The sequence below is a fragment of the Pocillopora damicornis genome, chromosome 5 (genome assembly GCF_964200805.1).
Source record: "Pocillopora damicornis chromosome 5, jaPocDami1.2, whole genome shotgun sequence".
Taxonomy (NCBI): Eukaryota; Metazoa; Cnidaria; class Anthozoa; order Scleractinia; family Pocilloporidae; genus Pocillopora; species Pocillopora damicornis.
The window spans coordinates 10,008,699-10,027,048 of record NC_142674.1 but is presented as its reverse complement, the minus strand read 5'-3'; the positions used below and the strand labels follow the sequence as shown (position 1 = coordinate 10,027,048).

Here is an 18,350-nt window from a genome sequence, read left to right as displayed (position 1 = left end):
ACGATCATTCGTTACATGCATTTCCAACTACGTAATCGCCTTTTTCTTTTGACGGAAGATTCTTTTATGTTTCAATTTCAATCAAAGAGGACTCCAAGATTTTAGCTTTGACTATAATTTCAAAAAAGAAGGTTAACACTTCAAACACTCAGCGAAATTCTTACTACACACTGTAGGTAGTTTTGTTTATTTTATTTTTTTGTGTCACCGTCATCATGCCATAAACTAAATTTCAAAAGTTCCCCTAAAACGAAGCCCTCAATCCCTCGTTAGTTCTTTATCTGAAAAAATATTTGACCGGGGACGGTCTGTCTTCAAGCTAACAGGCGCTAGACAATTGAATGTTTATTAAAGAAATGTAGAACTAAAGAGGTTCTACGGCTCTTTTCATAGAACGATTATTGTGCTAATTTGAGCCGAGAAAAACCATTCTTGTTTGGCATTACGTAACAAATTTATATTTGGAATCCAAAGCTTTCTAAACGTACAAATTTAGGGTGAAATTCTTCAATTTGCACTTTCTCAAGCTAATGCAGGTAGTTGAGATTGGTTAAATATGGCTTATTTATGAATACGAACGTGAACTTTGCAGAATTTGTCATCTCGTTATTTAAACAAATTGTTTACTTAACACAACTTATTCATTAATTCCTTTTTTTCATCAATTTTTTTTTTCGCAAGTCAAGTCCACCCACATCAGTCCTCTGTGTTGGAAAAACATTGATCGGAGCATCAGAGGTTTAAAAAGGGAAAAATAAGAACACATAACAGAAGAACATACTTTTAATAAATTACAGTCTTGAGTTGTTGCAGTGAGATTGATGTTGGAAGGAAATAAAATTTGAAAATTATACTTTAAAACTAAAAAGGTTTTGTGTCACAGTTTGTTGTTGTTGTTTTAATTTCAATCGCACCAAAGGGCAAAAAACATTGTGAGAGACACGCTACCCTATTTTTTCAAAAAAATTTTAACCCAGAAAGCAAGATTTATTTCATGCACTGGCATTGTTCCTCTTTTACAAGACCTAATTTGACAAAGAGTGGCTTTACGATGCAAAAGTAGTGAAGTCCCGTCTTTACAACACAGCGAAAATTTCTCCAGAGTAGTTTTATCGGTTCATACAATTGTGAGTTACGTAGTAGGAATGTATTCGTTTTAAATGAAGCAATTTTTTACCGTGGTCGTCCTTTATTTATTTTGCAGCTTATTTTGTAACTGAATCTTATTTCTCACTTTTTTCTCGGCCCTTGTAATAATCCACACCGATTATAAGCGTGTACTTTCAAACCTCCATAATGGCCGGTTATGATGATAACACCCCTTTCTTAAATCAACAAAACGAGTGTGCAGTAGATTGTTTCTTTTAAGAATCATATTTCTTGAGCTCAGATTCTTAGTTTTGTCGTAATGACAGGTCCTGTACATATAACTTTTAAAGGTCACCGATGAACTGTTAGGAATCAGCGAAATTGAAGCAAAGAGTAATGCGAAATTAGATTGAACGAATGAAATATGAATCTAGGGATGGAAAATGATCCGTTCACAGTTTGCAACTCACCTTTACCAAACGTTCAACAGGCCATCAATTCATTTAGGATTGCAACCATAAAACGTTTAGAGAATTCCATACTCCCCGTAGACAGCAGATCTCAATATTGCGACACAAATGGATTAATTAAGAAAAAAAACCCACCCCTCCCTTCCCCCCTTTACAATCCTTTCCTTTAACTCTCCATCTTTACCCAGACTTCAAAACTTAGGTTCGAAATAGAATTTGCATTGATCTTCTTTTCCTCAGAGTTTGTTTCAAGACGAGTTCCCAAAGAGCTCTAAGCTCAGGTGCGGGCAAGGTACTCTACCATTATTACTTTTTTCCCGCCCTGTTCCCCAGAGTGATATTGATCGTCACGGTTGCGAGGCTGTGAACAAAGGCGCCATATTTGAAGAAGTGTGTAAACTTATGACGGCGCTTAGCTATTCAAATGATTTACGGTAACGATTATCTTTTCTGTAGCAGAGCAGCTGGTCGTTTGGATAGAAAATGTCCCGAAGTGTTGTTTCCCCGGCCCAGGCACCAATCGAAGTGCAGGATGATAGCGTTGCGACCACATTAAAAGTGATCATGGATGTATTGAAGGTGAGATAACTTAAAAAGCGAAATTAAAAGTCCTACGAGACTTTTTATCGCTTTAGTGGCATCACGCTAATTATCACTGTCTTTGAAAAGCTTTAATAACCTTAAACCTCTTTCCGTTTATAGTTACAGAAAGAGCGGGATAAACAGCTAATTTTCGACGACAAAAGTTGCCATGTAATGCGATGTTCGAAGACTTACAAGTTTTGTGAATTTCGCGTCACTTTCGTTTGATCGATCAAACCTTCAGGAAAGGCGAAGCGTCTTGTATGCATTCCAGTGTTGTTTGCATTGCTCCAAAACATCTACTGATAGCATCCATCGAAGACGGGGGATCAAATTTTTTTTATGATCTCTTTGTAGTAGATTTTACACATTTTTAATGAATTTTCCTCTCGAATTGGTCGAAAGCAATTGTGAAAAAATATTCACATTTCGGGAAAGTAAGAAATATCAAAGTTAATTTTAAAACCAGAGGGTTTAATTATAGTCAGGTAACCGTTGTTTAGCGGGTCTATGTTTACAGAGAAACAGCTGTCTAGTTCGTGAATGCAAAAAGTGGAATTCATTATCAGTTAGCGCAAAAAAATAAGTGCTTTTAAATTTGTTTTACTTCTTGAAAGATGATCATTATCGTGATGTATTGTTAACAGAAATGCTATTGTGGCCCATCTCTTAGTGATATGTTAAATTGTCCTAAAAAGTCTGCTGAGGGAATAATGAAAAAGTCAAAGTTCAAAATTGAAACAGCTTGTTGACATGACAGTGAAACAGCTGATGTATCTTTCCAGAAAAATAGAGGAAACTTCAACGTTTATTGATAATATTGAAAATGATAATTTTCTGATCGATTTATTGATCCATATATTTTTTCCTGATAGAGGAGTGCCTGCAGAATTTTTTAAAATTGACGTTGAACAGTTAGGGTTAAAAATTATATGAAGAGTTGCTTCCATTTTATTTTCTCTTCACTGCCATAGTGGAAAGTTTTAACAGGGAGTTACATTTATTCTAAATTGGTCTTCAGAGGGGGGTCAGGGGAGGAGGGGGGGGGGTTCAGGATGCTAGCTGTGAAAGGGAACTTTGTAATTCCCATGTGAGTTCAACCTGGTCTTTCTTCTTTTAAGGAAGCAGTGTTCAGTTCAAAACTAGCTTCAGATCTGCTTTAAATTTTTTGTTTCTAATTTTTACTTCACGAATGTTCTCAGGGTTTTTTAGTTTTTCTCTCTCAAAAAAATGTACCTTGCAAATTTTTTATCAAACCTGAAACATAAATTTAATTCACTTTAGAGGGTTGTGATGCAATTCAGTTCTTTGGTATAGCTAATAATTGTGACAAATAGAGTCAGAAAAGCAGATTCCTTGAAGAACATGGGTGGAAGAGAGAAACAGTCTGTAAACAGAAGGGATGATTGAATAAAGCCACTTTTGGGGCATTTTGATTGTTTGTTTGGTCAGAAACAGAAACTTTGGCTAAATGAGAGGTGCTTGTAGAGAAAGAACAATTTAGAAATATCTTTGATAAGAGGGCAGGGAGAAGATAGGGGATACCTGATGGAACATTTGAACGGTTGTCTTAATGGTTTTGACAGAATATCTGGGTCTCAATGGTATGATATTGTCATGGAATTTGCAAATAACTATAATTTTGTTCTGTCTTTTGTTGTAAGACAATAAATCTATTTATCCATCCTCTAACTCCCAGAGATGATTGTTTCTCCTCCTCATCAATGCATAATCCAGCTAAAAACTTATGAAACATGGCACATATTTGCATGTGCTCAAGCGTCCAAAGTGTTAAAATCTATACACAGTCTTCCTCAGGTTTTCAAACCTTTTTTACATGAGCATTTCACCTGAAACTGAGCAGATTTCATTCATTGGTATTTGTTGTTTCTTTTACTGTTTAGTCTCATGAAGGCTCCATAAAAGAATTAAGAAATTTCTTGACTTCCCATGGAAAAAGCCCTGCAGTAGTACCACCTCTTTTAAATGTAAGTACTTGACTGTGGAAAATTGGAGACACTGTGGCCCTTGTGGTTAGATCACTGGCCTCCATATAGAAAGGAGCAGGTTCCAGCTCCCCAGAAGAAGGTTTTGTTATTTTCGTGGGCTAGATGTCCAACTCTCAAAGTTACATCCTCTGCCCAGTAACTTAAATGGGAACTGTCAATGAAACCTGGTGAGATGTTGGGGAGAGTGGTAGGGGAGGTGGTAACCTGTAATGGACTAGTATCTCATGTGGGAGGACGGAGAACAATAAAATTATCGGTTGCTTCATGCAATTAGAACTGGGTTATATTCCTAGAAGATGATAAGTATTATGGAACAAAGCTTTTCTAACCTACCTGACTGTAGTACTACTTGTATGTCAATAATTGGAATCTATTTTTACTTGTGGGGCTTCACTGTCAGTCAAAAGTGCTACCGTGATCACATAATGACTGAAAAAACTGAAAGAAACAATTGACCAATAGGATTACAAGACACCTATAGAAGATTTCTTGTTTACAGTTTCATAATTTTCAGGCTCTCATTTGCTTCTCCTCAGGATAAAAGATTCTGACAAGGGTCTGAGACTTTTTTTTATTAGTTTCATAAGTTTGTCAGTGACTGGGGGTGGCACTTACTATCTGGTGGCAATCTTTTTGACGAGAAGGAAGAAAATTATTTCAGAATAAATGAAGAATTCTTGAAATATAGGGTGTTTCTAATTTGAACTTTTAAACGTTTTTTACTCACTAACCCTAGATATATGACATTAATGGAGAGGAGGAGCCAGTGAAAGATTTACATACAGATGACATACCAGACAACCAATCAGAAGCCTCATCAATTATGTCAAGCCGGACCGAGTATCATGAGCTGCCAACAAGATCCACTTTAATTAACAGTACTGGTATATCTAGTGCTGCTAATGGAATGCTGCCACTTTCTGATTTGAGTCATCAAAGAACCATAGGCAAGTACTTTGAATGATGAAAGCTTGTTGTGATGGCTGACAATTTTTAATAAGTGATAGCCTGTTCTTATGAACCTTGCCAAATATTATAACAAGTAACACTATCGGCGAGTAAAAATTTGTGTAAATAGTTGACCACCAGTCAATGACAGCCTGACATTCAAGCAATGTCATCATGTCCATTAAGTAAACTTGAATGACTGTCATAGACAGCTATTGAGTGTCAGTTAACCATTAGCAGAGAAGTTGATTACTTAGTATCTGTCAACTATTAGTTCACTATCAGTCCACTTCACCTGCCTGTGAAATACATGTTGCAATGTTTCTATAACCAAACCAAGGATTATATTTTTAGTCAATACTTGCAGTAAATGTTACTGTCTTTTAAATATTATAACAAAAAACTTACATTTATGAGACTATGAATGTGTCTGGAGTGTTGTTAAATATCCAATAAGTAGCACCCAAGCTACATCAAAGTTTTGCGTGGTTGAAATGATGGTCTGATGCCCATGTGGGGTCAGACAGTGACTGAACTTTATCAAACGGGACATTTATGAGACTCAATATTTAAAGTTTGTAGGATACTTTGTCTTCAGAAGGTTGACCACAGCACCACCATGACGGTGCTCATTTTCAGTTTTGAGGGAATTTTGTTTTAATTGAAGTGACATGTTGGATCCTAAATTTGACTCACAGTCTCCAGTCCAAATGGTCTCACAAGTACCCCAGCAAAGCCCTACTCCTCCCCACAACATTTTCCTCAAGCAAGAACTGCCTTATTTGAACAGACACCAAAACTGGACCTTTCAGTTTCCACTGTGCACGCTGATGAACATCAAGGTTAGTTTTTCATATACATATAATATCTAACAAATGATATGATCGCTTGAAAATGATACTATACATTGAAAATGATTCAGTATGTGTACTAACTAGATGTGAATATGAGCACATGAGTTGGACTTCAAGAGGAAGTGGATATGAAAACAAAATGATTTAATAGTTAAGGGGTTTGTGGAAGTTACAGTAGGGTGTGTTCTTGACTTCTCACAACAAACGTTTGGATAATGCATGGCCATGAGCTCTGAGGAGAAAGTGTTTAAACTCCTCTTAAGTTACTCTAACACTCTCAGATAGACTCCAAAGGGTTAAAGGAAAAGTAGCTTTCCCAAAGGGAAGGAATACAGAGGCAGAACTCTGAACTCTAAACCTTACTCATTAGCAAATATCAGAGTTTCCAGAGGATGGACAAGAATTGAAAGTGATGGTGATTGCAAATCATGATCATGAAAGAAAGAGAATAATGGGAAAACCAACTACCCTAAACCCTAACCAACTTAATGCTTTAACTCCCAAGATCTCATTAGTAATTCTTCTTACAGTCTGCCATACAGTTCTCATGATGTTTGTTTGGAGAATTTGGTATTGGATCAACTTACACTCCCTTAATTTATATTTTTATTTATTCTCATCACTTGTCTGCTTGATACTGTATTGATGTTGTAAGGAGAAATTCTGTCTTGGTCAATCATGGAAGTTAAAGGGTTGAAGACTTCTTGCTGAAAACTGCTTGTTAGGATGTTTGTGTGTGGCCACCTTTGAGCCAAATTGCTTCTAAGATTTATATCATAAATGTTGCTGGAACATAGAAATATAAGATGCTTTTGTTGCTTTCTTTGCAAGAATGTCAAACATAATTTTGGAAATAATTTTTACTCCAATTAACACTCACTCTGAAGCAGTAATGGGTGTAAAAGGAAGTTTTCAATCAATTTTTCTACCAAATCAAAGGTCCTACAGTTCATGTTTTATCACAAGCAACAAATGGCAATCATTCAAGTTTAGTCATCACCTGAAAGATAATTTCCTGCTGTATAACATAAGAGAAGTAGTTGATACCCAGCTTCAGGTCATTTTGGGATTATGGCATAATTGACAAAAGGGATAACATCACTCAAGGGTGGTGTGAGGGGAAATGATGACGTCATGAGTGACAAAAAAGTTGCATTACTCTGGAGTTTCAGAGATTTAAAAAAAAAACTAATTCGTTTGTTTCTTTATCACAGGGAAAATCAGTTCAAATTCCAGTCAGCCATATAATCTACATATGCCACCATTGAGGTCACATAAGGGCTCTGAATTGCACAAATACAGTCCATCACCGAGTTCCAGTTATTCTGGTATAGGAAACTTGAAAACGTTATGCATAATTTTTACTGTAAGTACAATTTTACCATCATTGAATCATTTAAAGGAGCCAGGTCCCTTTTTGTCACTTTTTCAGTTGTTGCGCTGAGTACAAAGATTCAGTTGCTGGAAAATCAAGGTTAGTGCAACAGTTCTAAAATTTGAAGTGAAACGTAAACCCAGTGATCTGCGATAGAGCTTAAGGTTTGTAATCAGATGATGGACATTAAGTAACTTAGGACAGGCTCCCTGCTACTGAGGACGTGCCGTCAGCGAGTGGGCGGGGTTCTTTCTCTCACTCCACCTTGATATACCGCTCTTCCCTACAAAAGAAACGGACTGTGTGAAACAGGCCAGAAATTTATGGGAAAGGCTGCTTTGCTGCAATATTCAATAGAGTGTTGAAGCATATCCCGGCATGCTCTGATTTCGCATTACATTGCATCGTTCGAATGCGCTGAATTTGCTTTACACTGGTTTTACTCTTTGCTTTACTCTGTGATTGTTTAAAAAAACTCCTACCATCCTGTCAACCAATCAATCAAAATTTAGTAGTTTCCTTCGATTGAGTGTCGTAAAACCAAAACCAAGGTATGCACAGCAGTCAATCAGAACAAGGGAAACACCGCTAGGAGCCCATGATAATTCCAAGCAAAAACAAGCAAACTGCCTGAGGTGCGAGAAATTACGAGTGAAAAGGTCGTGGTTGCTTTTAGTTTTGCATCTGATTGGTCAAGAGGGTGGCGCAAGTTTTCTCGACCAATCACAGATAGCAAAAATGCAGAAGAATCCAGTTCTGGATAACTTTCCACACTTAGTTGTAAATTTGCTTTTAAAGCAAAAGGTGAATGAGTGAGTGAATTTCCTGCGCTTAAGGTGTACTTTGTCTTCGAGTTTTTTTGCGCTTATTTTGCTATTACTTTATTTCCTGTCTTGCCTTTTTCACGATTGCCCTTCCAGGGGTTTTGGTTCACGACACTCAAAAAATGCTCTGTGTGATGCGGTAACTTTGTTGCATTCAGTGTTTAGGCTGGTGTGATCAGAAATTATTGTGCGTTTTTATTCCTTTAGTGTCGGAATGGGGAGATATTATTGATGAAATGTCAGACCGCATGGCCAATCAACCCTCCCTTATTAGGAAGTTTGCAAAGGAAAGGTGAGAAATCATAAATAAACGACAAAAGATATTTCATTACAACAAATTTAACATCCTGAAAAATTATTACGAACGCAACATTTAGAGACATCTTATCAAAGCTTAAATACAAATAAATAAGAGTAGCCGATTAGAACGACAGCGAAAACTACGTAGCAAAAACGCGAGGCTTCGAAAGAAACAGCCTCCATTACTTTTGGAGACCTAGAGAAAAACTACTCTTAGGTAGCGTTTGCTATTGGGCGGCTCACAAAAACCTGTCAGAAATCAACGGAAGAAAATTGATGTTGGAGATATAGTATCTCAAAGGAAACATAATTTCTATTTTAGTGGATGTCTCTTCCTACATAATCTTCCGCTATTTTTAACTTTAATACACCGGGTTGAGTCGCTTCCGTTGAATGGTTTTGTAAGAATAGGCAATAGTGTTCAGTGATGTCGATATTGTAGTTAGGTTTGCGTAATGCACACTTTCAAAGGGTATCGTAAATGTAGAGAATTAATACTACTTTTCCTTTACTCAAAAACTTGTTTGTTCGTTTTTTTTTATCTATGTTAGTACGACAGACAAAGTCAGTTACCGCCAACACACCGATGATTTGGAAGAGCTTGAAAGAAAACTGGCTAAAAGAATTGACGATAAGGTGCAGTGTACTTGTACTGCAAAAATTATGATTGATGAGTGCTTCCATTGTTTAAATCCGAACTTTGGAAATCCGCTGTGGTGTCGTACTTTGGTGACAGCGAAATGTGGTCACAAAAATTCTAACTTAGAGGTTTCAGTTTTTTATTTTTATTTTTAATTTTTTGTTTGAATTTGCACATGCAGTAATCTTCGTTTCCCTAAACGCCCAAACAGAAATCAGATAGGAAAAAGAGGTTTATGTGCGTGGTTCTGATAAGGTTCAACCGAGACATTTTAATATCTGTTACAGCGCCAAAAGGCATTATTATCACTGCTGAAAAGTCTTCATTAACGCTTTTTTCAGTTTGCAAGTCTTGATCGAAAAATTATCGAGCTGTATGACGACTTGATGAGCCAAGTATCCCATACATCAGCTTCAAAAGGTAAACAAGTAAAACCAGTTTTTATTGCTGGCTCTTTCTCCACGAGTCTTTTCTCCGAGTTCAAGAGGCTTATATTTTAACCATTCTACGTAATATTTATTTTCTTTTTATAATCAGTCATATAACAGACGAAGATATTTTTAAGTTGTGGGCAAATTTGGCTGAGTCGCGAATTTACTTGTGAGCTTGAAACTGGTCTATATGTCATTGCAACTCATGCAATCTTTCCTATTTGTATTTCTTTGAGTGACTGAGATATGAAGTCCTCATCGTAACGCAAAAGGGTCGCAGCTATTTTGATAAAAAAAGCAAAAGAAATGATGAGCCAACAACAACGGCCAGGTAAGCGGAATCCGGCGGAATACTGGGGAGAGTCTCTTACTATATGCGTCTGAAACCTCAGGTCCCTCTTACCCTTGATTGGTTTAAACTCAAACTGGACGAAGAAACGCTCCTCGTTCTCATTGAAAGCGAATGCTTTCTTCCTTCAGACATCTGAGAACGCTCTGTTGATTAAACACTCCGTTTGTGGTGTATACAGGTAAAAATTAGTCGGCTTTGGCGTTCTTGGATGAAAGTGTTAGCGGAAGTAAAAATATCTTTCGCCACATGTCTTCATTTCAGTTTCGGACGAGAAGAAGACAGGAAAACAAGATTCCTTAGGGAAACTTCATTCAAATGTGGATTCGCTCTCAGAACAGGTTGGGGATTTATCAAGAAATTAACGACCATAACTGAATACAACAACACATTCCCACAATTTGTTCTGTTTTTCTCTTCTTTTTCTTTAATTTATGTACATAGCTCCTGTATATGATGGATAAGATTCAAACTTGATCAAAGAGCACTCTTGTTTGGCTTTAGGGCTTAATGAGACGGTACAGGACAACCTATGTACGCAGATGACTCGTTCTTAGTTCTTCATTTATTCCTTGAAATACGTTGATTATTATCATTTGTATAAGGCCATGCTCCTGATCACCGAGAGTTCTTTCCATGTGTACAGAAGATCTGTTTTTTCGGTTTAAAAGTAATGGTGTTCTCCCTTGCGAATAATAATATCGCTAGTGTACATGCTACTGGATTTGTCCAATTTGCACCGTGCCCTGGCCGAATAAAGTACTCAGTTTATATCAAACCAGTTTGTTGTCTTAAATTATAGAAGTCTGGAACTCTCTCTCAAATAACTGAGTCAACTCTATACAAAAGAAACAAGTTTGTACCATTCCATTTTGTTTAAGTAAAAATATTACTGTTTCTTAAGATGGGAAATTCTCATTGTTTTGTTTTCGTAGAAGTGAAAAGTGGTCAAGCCCTTTATTTGATAAACTAAGATACTTTTTCTTTAATTTCGACCATTTATCAGCTTTTCGGACACGGGAGACATGGAACTGTGATTTATGGTAACTTGTCAGGTTATCTGAAATCACCTTAAGTTAAAGTGTTTTCTTTTTCTTTCTTAAAGTTTGCCAAACAAAATGAAAAAGTTAAACACATAGCGAAAGGTAAGTCTGAGGGGACGGTCTGGTGTAAGGTAGAATTCCAAGACGATATTTAACGCTTAAAGAATGTGACAACAAGTCATAATCTCAAAAAAAAGCCGACAGGAGGTTTGGCGAAATGATGTTGGCAAAGTAAAACAAAAACCCCAAGTCTGCTAGTCATCTCTACTTGTGGGTCACAAACTTACATCACTAAGGTTAACGACCATACAACTTTGAACGCTAAATTTTAAAGGTTGACAGATCGTGACGCAACCGCTTTCAATTCGAGAGAAGGAAGAAGTAGTATTCTGCTCATCGAACTCTTTCATGTAAACGCACCGGGTTACTTTTGACTGAATCAGAAATGTAGCCGTTGTTGAGATCTACGCGGAAGGGTCTTTCAGGATTATTTTGAGGGTCACGATAATTCTCGTTGGGTTGCTTGTTTTTATAACGTCTCTTCACTGATTTTCTTCCTCAGGAATGTCGGAGTTGGACGACAAAGTAGCTCACCTTAAACAGGACATGTCGCTCTACAGACGTCAGGTGGACGGCAACAAACGAGGCGACGATGAGGTGTGGTCATCTGTTAAACCGATATTTTCTCGCTTCAAAATTCCAATGATCATATTTTAGTGTAGATATTTTACAGGGCTTAGCCGCCTATGTGTTCTTGAATGTTAAAGCAGCATAACTACGTTGGCTCTTTATTCTGTAGCTCGTGTCCTTGGTCGCAGAACAGCTTATAGGGAATGAGGACATTACTGGATGGAAAGTGGCACTGAAGGAGATCCACGCAGCTCTCAATAAACAGGTGATTCAAGTTAATGTTTCCCTGTATATGTGTGATATTGACCCGAGAAGAAGAGGAGTTTACTTCGTTTTGTTTTGGGTTTTTTTTTGTGTGTGTGAGGGGTCAGAGCGGGTAATCCCGAATGGTAAGGATGGTCGAAGTAAATCGTACAATATGATAAGTTGCACAAGCGAGTCGCTCAGGTAACTAATTAAAAGCAAGAGAATATAAACTGCAGTTTCTGGACTGTTGTTAAAACAGCGCTCGTTTTCTCTCGCCGGCTCGCGGAGTCATCCAAAAAAATGATATTATCTTGGTAACTACGCTAATTTAACAGCACCTGGAGATGGCTGTTAGTCTAAATTGAAAATATTTCCCACACACATTGATATTCTCCATAACATTATTTTTGCTTTGTTCATGAAGTCTGAAATCAACACATCAGTGCACCATTCATATGCAACGCTCGACAAACGGACAGAGGCTATGAGTCAGAAAGTTCAACTTCATGGAAGGTAAGGTCACTTGGAATTAAACAACACTGCAAGATTGATTCATTCATTACTTTGGAGAAGTAGGAGGGGAATTCTCTCTCTGGGGAATTCTAATGCTGAGAATATTTACTACAATAGTACTGACCTTGAATTAAATAGTGATCTCTGCAGTTATGAACGCTACTTACGCAGTAGAGTTGTAAATGTAAACATATGATTAGTTCCTCTGTACCACTAGATTTCTTATTTGCATTTTATTCTGAGAGCTGTGTAACGACCAAAATTGTTATTTTTGCCCAAAAATTTGTGATGGTTCAAACTACTCACTTTCTCTGTTTTGTCGCGACCTTATAGAACTTTTCTTTTGCTTCTCTCAAGCTACTCCTTCATGAGATCAGCTCTCTATTTTGGTCCGGAGGCAAGAGGCCTTATTTGGCTCACTAGGCCTTATTCCCAACGTTACCGACACCTTCCATCTTAGAAAACGCAAGGTGTCTACGTGAAGGAGAAAAGTGAAAGAAACATTTTGTAGTAAAGGCTCCGCACGGATAAAATGTTTTACAGAACAACTTAACAAAACTATCAAACGGATAGGGACAGAGGAAATGACAGCCACGATTGTTCTCTACTTAGTTGGTTTTGATCATACTATTTGGTTCAGAAATTTACCTCAAATGCCTTAGTATTCATATAGTATAACGTGGCTACAACTCCAGAGTAGAAGCAGTAACAGTTACATTACCTGTTTTGAAAAATTATTGTGTGGAGTAATGAATTTCACGTGACGCATTTAACCTTTCAACTCTCAGATCAAATTTGTAATTCCCCTTACTGTCAACTAGACAATTATTATAATGTTAGTTCAGAGAGTCAACTAATTATCCTCAAATTGATATTTTTCTTATTCTCATCCCTTATCTGGTTGATATTGTATTGATATTGTTAGGAGAAATTCTGTCTTGGTCACTCATGGGAGTTAAAGGGTTAAAGAGAAGTCGTTGTGGATTACAAAAACGCTTTAGAATGATGAAAAAGTTTTGGATCAAGGCTAACATGGCTGAGGGGTGCAGTAAAGGAATTGGTAACAAAATCCTTGAATGATCATTAATTTGTACCATTCAATGGTTGATTTCAGGTGGCGCTGGAGCGGCGTGTCAAATTTGTACCCTAGGGCACATTCGTGTGTTGCAGATCAACACACAGACGATATAAACTTTACTTCTCAGATACACAACACTGAATCACGGAGCTTGGTTTGGGAGAAAGGCAAATCATATGTGGTAATAACGACAGGAGGGTGTTACTGGTAATTTTTTATTTCAGTTTCTCTTTTGATCTCAGTAGAATCATTATACGACACTTTTTTTATCAGGTGTGCCATGGGTTGTTGGTCGGGGTTTCTGAGAAGAGGTGTATACTACATGCCTCTACTAAGAAGCCCCTACTATAATATTACTTCAGGTTTGTGGCTTACAATAGTCTTGCTTACACGCCGTTTCAACCTGGAATTCCTCTCGGAATTACCGTAAAATCCCCAACACGTTGGAACGTGCAGCCTTTTAACTCTCGAAATCTAGAAGGGTTTTCACCCTACAAAGAACCTTGAATGGTTTTTGACCAGAAAATTTGATTTTACATCAAAAATTCAAACCTTCAATTATAAATAACGTAATTCTCATTACCTTTTTGCTTGACAGCGTATTAGTATTGCAAGGAAGATTACTAGAATAGAATAGGAAGAATACTAGAATAGAATAGGAAGAATACTAGAATAGAATAGGAAGAATACTAGAATAGAATAGGAAGAATACTAGAATTTAAACTGTTCCTTCATACAAATTCAACGTTTCACTGCCTCATGTAAGCATCGTGTTTTATCTTGCTATCAGGCTCTCAGTGGGTGCCTTCTCCAAGAAGACGACAACACCACCCTCCCTACAAGTCACTATTGATGAAGAACCCGTCCCCCTGGTAGGTGAAAATCTAACATTGTTAATCAACTGTTTCTTACTGAACAGTTTTTCCTGTGAGTTTTCGGGAACTTTCAGTCCCAAGCATTGGTTTTCAATTCTGACTCGTATCCAGTCGTCTCTTCTTGGTCCATATAAGCGTAAGAGTTGGACAAGGAGATAGAAGGAACGAAGAGAACAATGGGATGGCAGCAGGATATAGGAAGAGTCACTTTCCTCTTTCCCCCATCTGTCCCCGCATACTTTCCTTAGAGGCGAGCTGGCGACAAATAAACTCTTACCATGAATAGTCGAAAGAAGTAAATTTTTGTGAAGAACTTGACTAGTTGTAGCCTTGGTCTTCATCAAGGCAAACAAGAAAGTGGCAAGACATTGTAGCACCACCTTCTCCGGCTATTCTTTTCCGCGATTCTCTTTTCCTTGCACATGACAACCCTGAAAAGCATTGTTGGTAGTTTTCAGGTCACGGTTCCTTGACCTCGGGATTTCAGGGAAATCCACGAAAACATCACTGTAAGGAAGAGGCTTAGACTTAGGGGGTTTGATTAATTTATTTTCTTTGCAACACTGAATTTTAACTATAACCTTCATGAAAAACGAATTGAAGAATGAACTGACCCTAATGAACGACAACAGCGATGTAAACTCAACAAGAGCGAATTCGAAGTGACCTTGCTATTTTATTCACGTGCATGTCGATACTTTTCCCTGTTCATTTGTCCTTCTGTCCATATTTATTTGTTCCACTTATCAAAATTCATTTATTACCGGATACCCAGATTACCTTTCGAGATTGTCGCTTGCATTTCGTTCTTTTTCCGACAACCTTTCTGCAAACAGCTGTAAACACACACGTGGATGCAACCAACAACCCCTTCGACAAAACTCAAGCCCATGCTTCAAACTTTGGTGGCATCTCGACAATTTTAATGGTCTTTTTCTTCAGAATTTACCCACATCACTTTCATCGTCAACTGTAGTGTAGCTTGTTTAGTTAAGTTTTTTTTCCTTCTGAAAAAAGTTTGATCTTGTTATGTGTTTCTGTTTTGTTTTGTTTTCTTTCCTGGTTTTTGATGTTTTGGTAGAATCTGGATACATATACTTATCCAGTTCACCTGTCATGTCATTTGCAGTTTAACAGTTCCGGTAAATCACCAACTCATCACAGAATAAGTGTCATTTCCTCTGCTCCAAAATACCAACCTTCCGCGGCTAGATTGAAAGGAGAAGAAACCGGTTCGTGGAGACCTGGTAAATAACGGTGTTGTTGAGTAGAATCTTCTCTGTTGACTGCCTCGGTAGAAAATAATTCTCAATTGAGTGAGAAAAATAAACCAGGACTGCATCGTTGTTGTGCACACCTCAACCAATGAGATTCAAAACTGAGGCCAGAAGCGACACTGTCACACGCACTTTCCTTTACTTGCGGTTACAGTTACACTTACTGAAGTTTGAGCTCACATTGGCTACACGTGAGGTTCATCTTTGTTCTGATTGAGCACTTTGATCACTTTGGCTTTCGTTTCCCGGCCCTCTCTCAGAATGCGCTCCACTCAGAAATTCAAACAAATCTTAGGCATGATGGCTTGTGTTAGCTTGTTTTGACGTGGTCAGTGTATTTCAATTTCTTTTTCATTGATTCATTCTTTTAAGGCTCTATTCTCACGGGCGCAGTACTGATTCCCGCTCATAGTAGAATAAGCATCAGCCCAACAAGCACCGCACCAGGGACACGATTGAGTGTGGAGGGATACTTGGAATTGTTAAAGATGTACTAAAGATACAAGACATACTGATCTTACAATCTGGACACAACTGTTTTACTTAAAGAAACGATGTGACTATATTTTGATTCATTTTGAGTCATAAAATCGTCTTTAATTAGATAGAAATCGTGAAATAATCGTCGTATGGGGTAGGTAAACAATAGAGAGAATAAGAAGAATTCAAGAATAAACTGAGCTTTAAGGAAGATGGGCTACGATAGATTGGATTCACACGGGTGACATTCGATGAACTTGTCTGAAAATGCAAGCTACATCATGTCAAAATGGAAAAACTCCCTTAAAATCAGGTCCAATTGCACTAGAATCCCACTTTTTTAAACCTTCTGAATAAGGATAAAAGAATTCGATTTGATCATTTATCTGTGCGAAAACAGCACTTGAACTTGAGGGAAGGAGAAGCGAATTTTGGTTTGAATTATCATACTGATTGAGAAAAGGGGACTCTGATGTAGTTTCATTATAAAATTTTCACATCGTGCCTCTCTACAAATGAATGTAGGGTTCACGCAAATTCCAAAACGACGTAGTCAACGCTCCGTTAACTTGATCCGTCAAAATAATATGATGCCCGGTATTCATGTTTTTGTTGATGTTAACACAGAAATTCCTCTTAGTCTCATTAACTTGTATTTCTTTTAACATTTCGTTTCCCATCCAAAGCTGTTGGAGAATCTCAAACATATCAAGTATAACCTCTCTTTTCCGTTGGTCAAAAGAGATTTTATTATCCTTCTCTGTAGGAATTAAGGCTGATGTTACCATACTTTCTTCATTTCCCGTAGGTCAGAAGTTATTGTTAAGCTTAGTTTGTCAGAACTGGCCATGAATGGAATTGATTGATTATAAATACCAACAGAGATGGCCCTTTCTTTGACAAGGGTCTGACCCCAAACAGCACTAATATTTCACTACAGAATTTTCGCCAAACGATTTGCATTTTAAGTACCCAGAATTGCAGCAATGGTGCAAACTAATTTAAATTCTTCAGGAATTGAAATCACATGAAAAAAGCACATCTCACTTCACTCGTCAGGGGAGTCCATCTGGATTTCATTTACATCGTCAGAGATCAGCTCTTTAGTTCGGCCAGACATGATGAGTGAAAAACACCCCAGGGTTGGACTAACTGTTCAAACAGGTCAACTACGGAGCAACTAGCTTTCATTGCGCATGCGCCAGCCTTCATCCAGCGCCGAAGGGTCCACTGAAGGTCGCGCCAAGGGACATCCTGAGTTAGCGCTTGATATTTAGATATATGCGGACGAATGGGTGGGCTTAAAAAATATTCGTGTAAATAACTGAAAACGCAAATTTGCGTTTTTCTTGCTTATAGTTAAACGTAAACCAGAGATTTATTTCGTTATAAGGAAAATTTTAAATTAACTATAATATACAGTGCAAATAAAATGTTTCCATGTAATACAAGTGTGTTAAGGATCATTTATTGCAGCCCTCTCTTTTAACTTCAACTTCCTTGCTTTTCCAAAAATCATTCTTTCGTGCAGGAAAATCGACGATAGTCAATTAGTAAAGTAATCGGTGTCTGCAATTAGCCACCAGAAAACACATGACAATGAAATTACGGTATCTCGACGTTGAGTCGCTCTTCACTAATGAAGAGCCACTAGGTTGCTAAGTTGATCCAAGTTGTGGTATATGCCGCTTAATTACTCAAACTGAAAACCGTCTGTTCTTGACTGGACGACCGTCGGAAGACATACACCTGCCTTGAATATCTAAATCTGAGGCAACTTTTTTCTGCAGCAATACCCGTTTAGACGGAATTACATAGGCAGAACGTTATGTATCAAATAGAATATTTCTTACGCTTCTTTGGTGCTAAAGTTATTAAGGGTAAATAGAAAAATTAGTGAACCTGACAAGTAGTGATTTTCTTTCTTTTGGATGGCATATCGCTGGTAATCACGGGAAAGCTTCCCGTAAGTCACAATGGAGCGTCCTTTTCGGAGAGTAGGCTAATACTCATTCTCCACTCTACTCGGCTGTAAACCGTTGTTTTTTTGGTCAGTTTTTATTCGTATGTACATAGTCACCTTTCTCCGATATTTTACTTTACTTTTATTTCATCTTCAGTGGGCTTCCTGTAAAGTAGGTTGAAGCTAAGTAGGGTAACACTTTCAAAAAGATGACGTATTTCTTAACTTCTTGGTTCAAAGTATCAACGGATGATTGTTTCGCTTGGCCAAGTGATGGCTAATCGCGTAAGTAAACACCTCAGTGGATGCTCTCGGGCTGAAAGGAAAACTCTCTTCCGTTTATATCCTTACTTAAAACAAATTGACTGATAACC

The 18,350-nt window shown here is 37.6% G+C and overlaps 1 protein-coding gene across 1 annotated transcript; it reads left to right on the top strand.

Annotated features, from left to right (window-relative positions):
• The first annotated feature begins 1,893 nt into the window (after positions 1-1,893).
• LOC113682261 (uncharacterized) lies at positions 1,894-17,459 on the top strand. The gene is made up of 18 exons (XM_027199416.2): positions 1,894-2,138; positions 4,046-4,129; positions 4,887-5,097; positions 5,797-5,940; positions 7,167-7,280; positions 7,385-7,426; positions 8,359-8,443; positions 9,003-9,087; positions 9,433-9,511; positions 10,136-10,212; positions 10,977-11,016; positions 11,477-11,571; positions 11,714-11,809; positions 12,215-12,303; positions 13,418-13,588; positions 14,172-14,253; positions 15,386-15,503; positions 15,906-17,459. Exons 1-18 carry the CDS (start codon positions 2,043-2,045, stop codon positions 16,028-16,030), a joined length of 1,833 nt encoding a protein of 610 aa, XP_027055217.2. The 5' UTR covers positions 1,894-2,042; the 3' UTR covers positions 16,031-17,459.
• The last annotated feature ends 891 nt before the right edge of the window (positions 17,460-18,350 follow it).

Bases quoted from the DNA above. Each gene is read 5' to 3' on its own strand.
- LOC113682261 (XM_027199416.2), top strand. From the start codon at position 2,043: ATGTCCCGAAGTGTTGTTTCCCCGGCCCAGGCACCAATCGAAGTGCAG. The intron at 2,139-4,045 runs GTGAGATAACTT...TTTACTGTTTAG, and splicing joins TGATCATGGATGTATTGAAG to TCTCATGAAGGCTCCATAAA. The intron at 15,504-15,905 runs GTAAATAACGGT...CATTCTTTTAAG, and splicing joins AACCGGTTCGTGGAGACCTG to GCTCTATTCTCACGGGCGCA.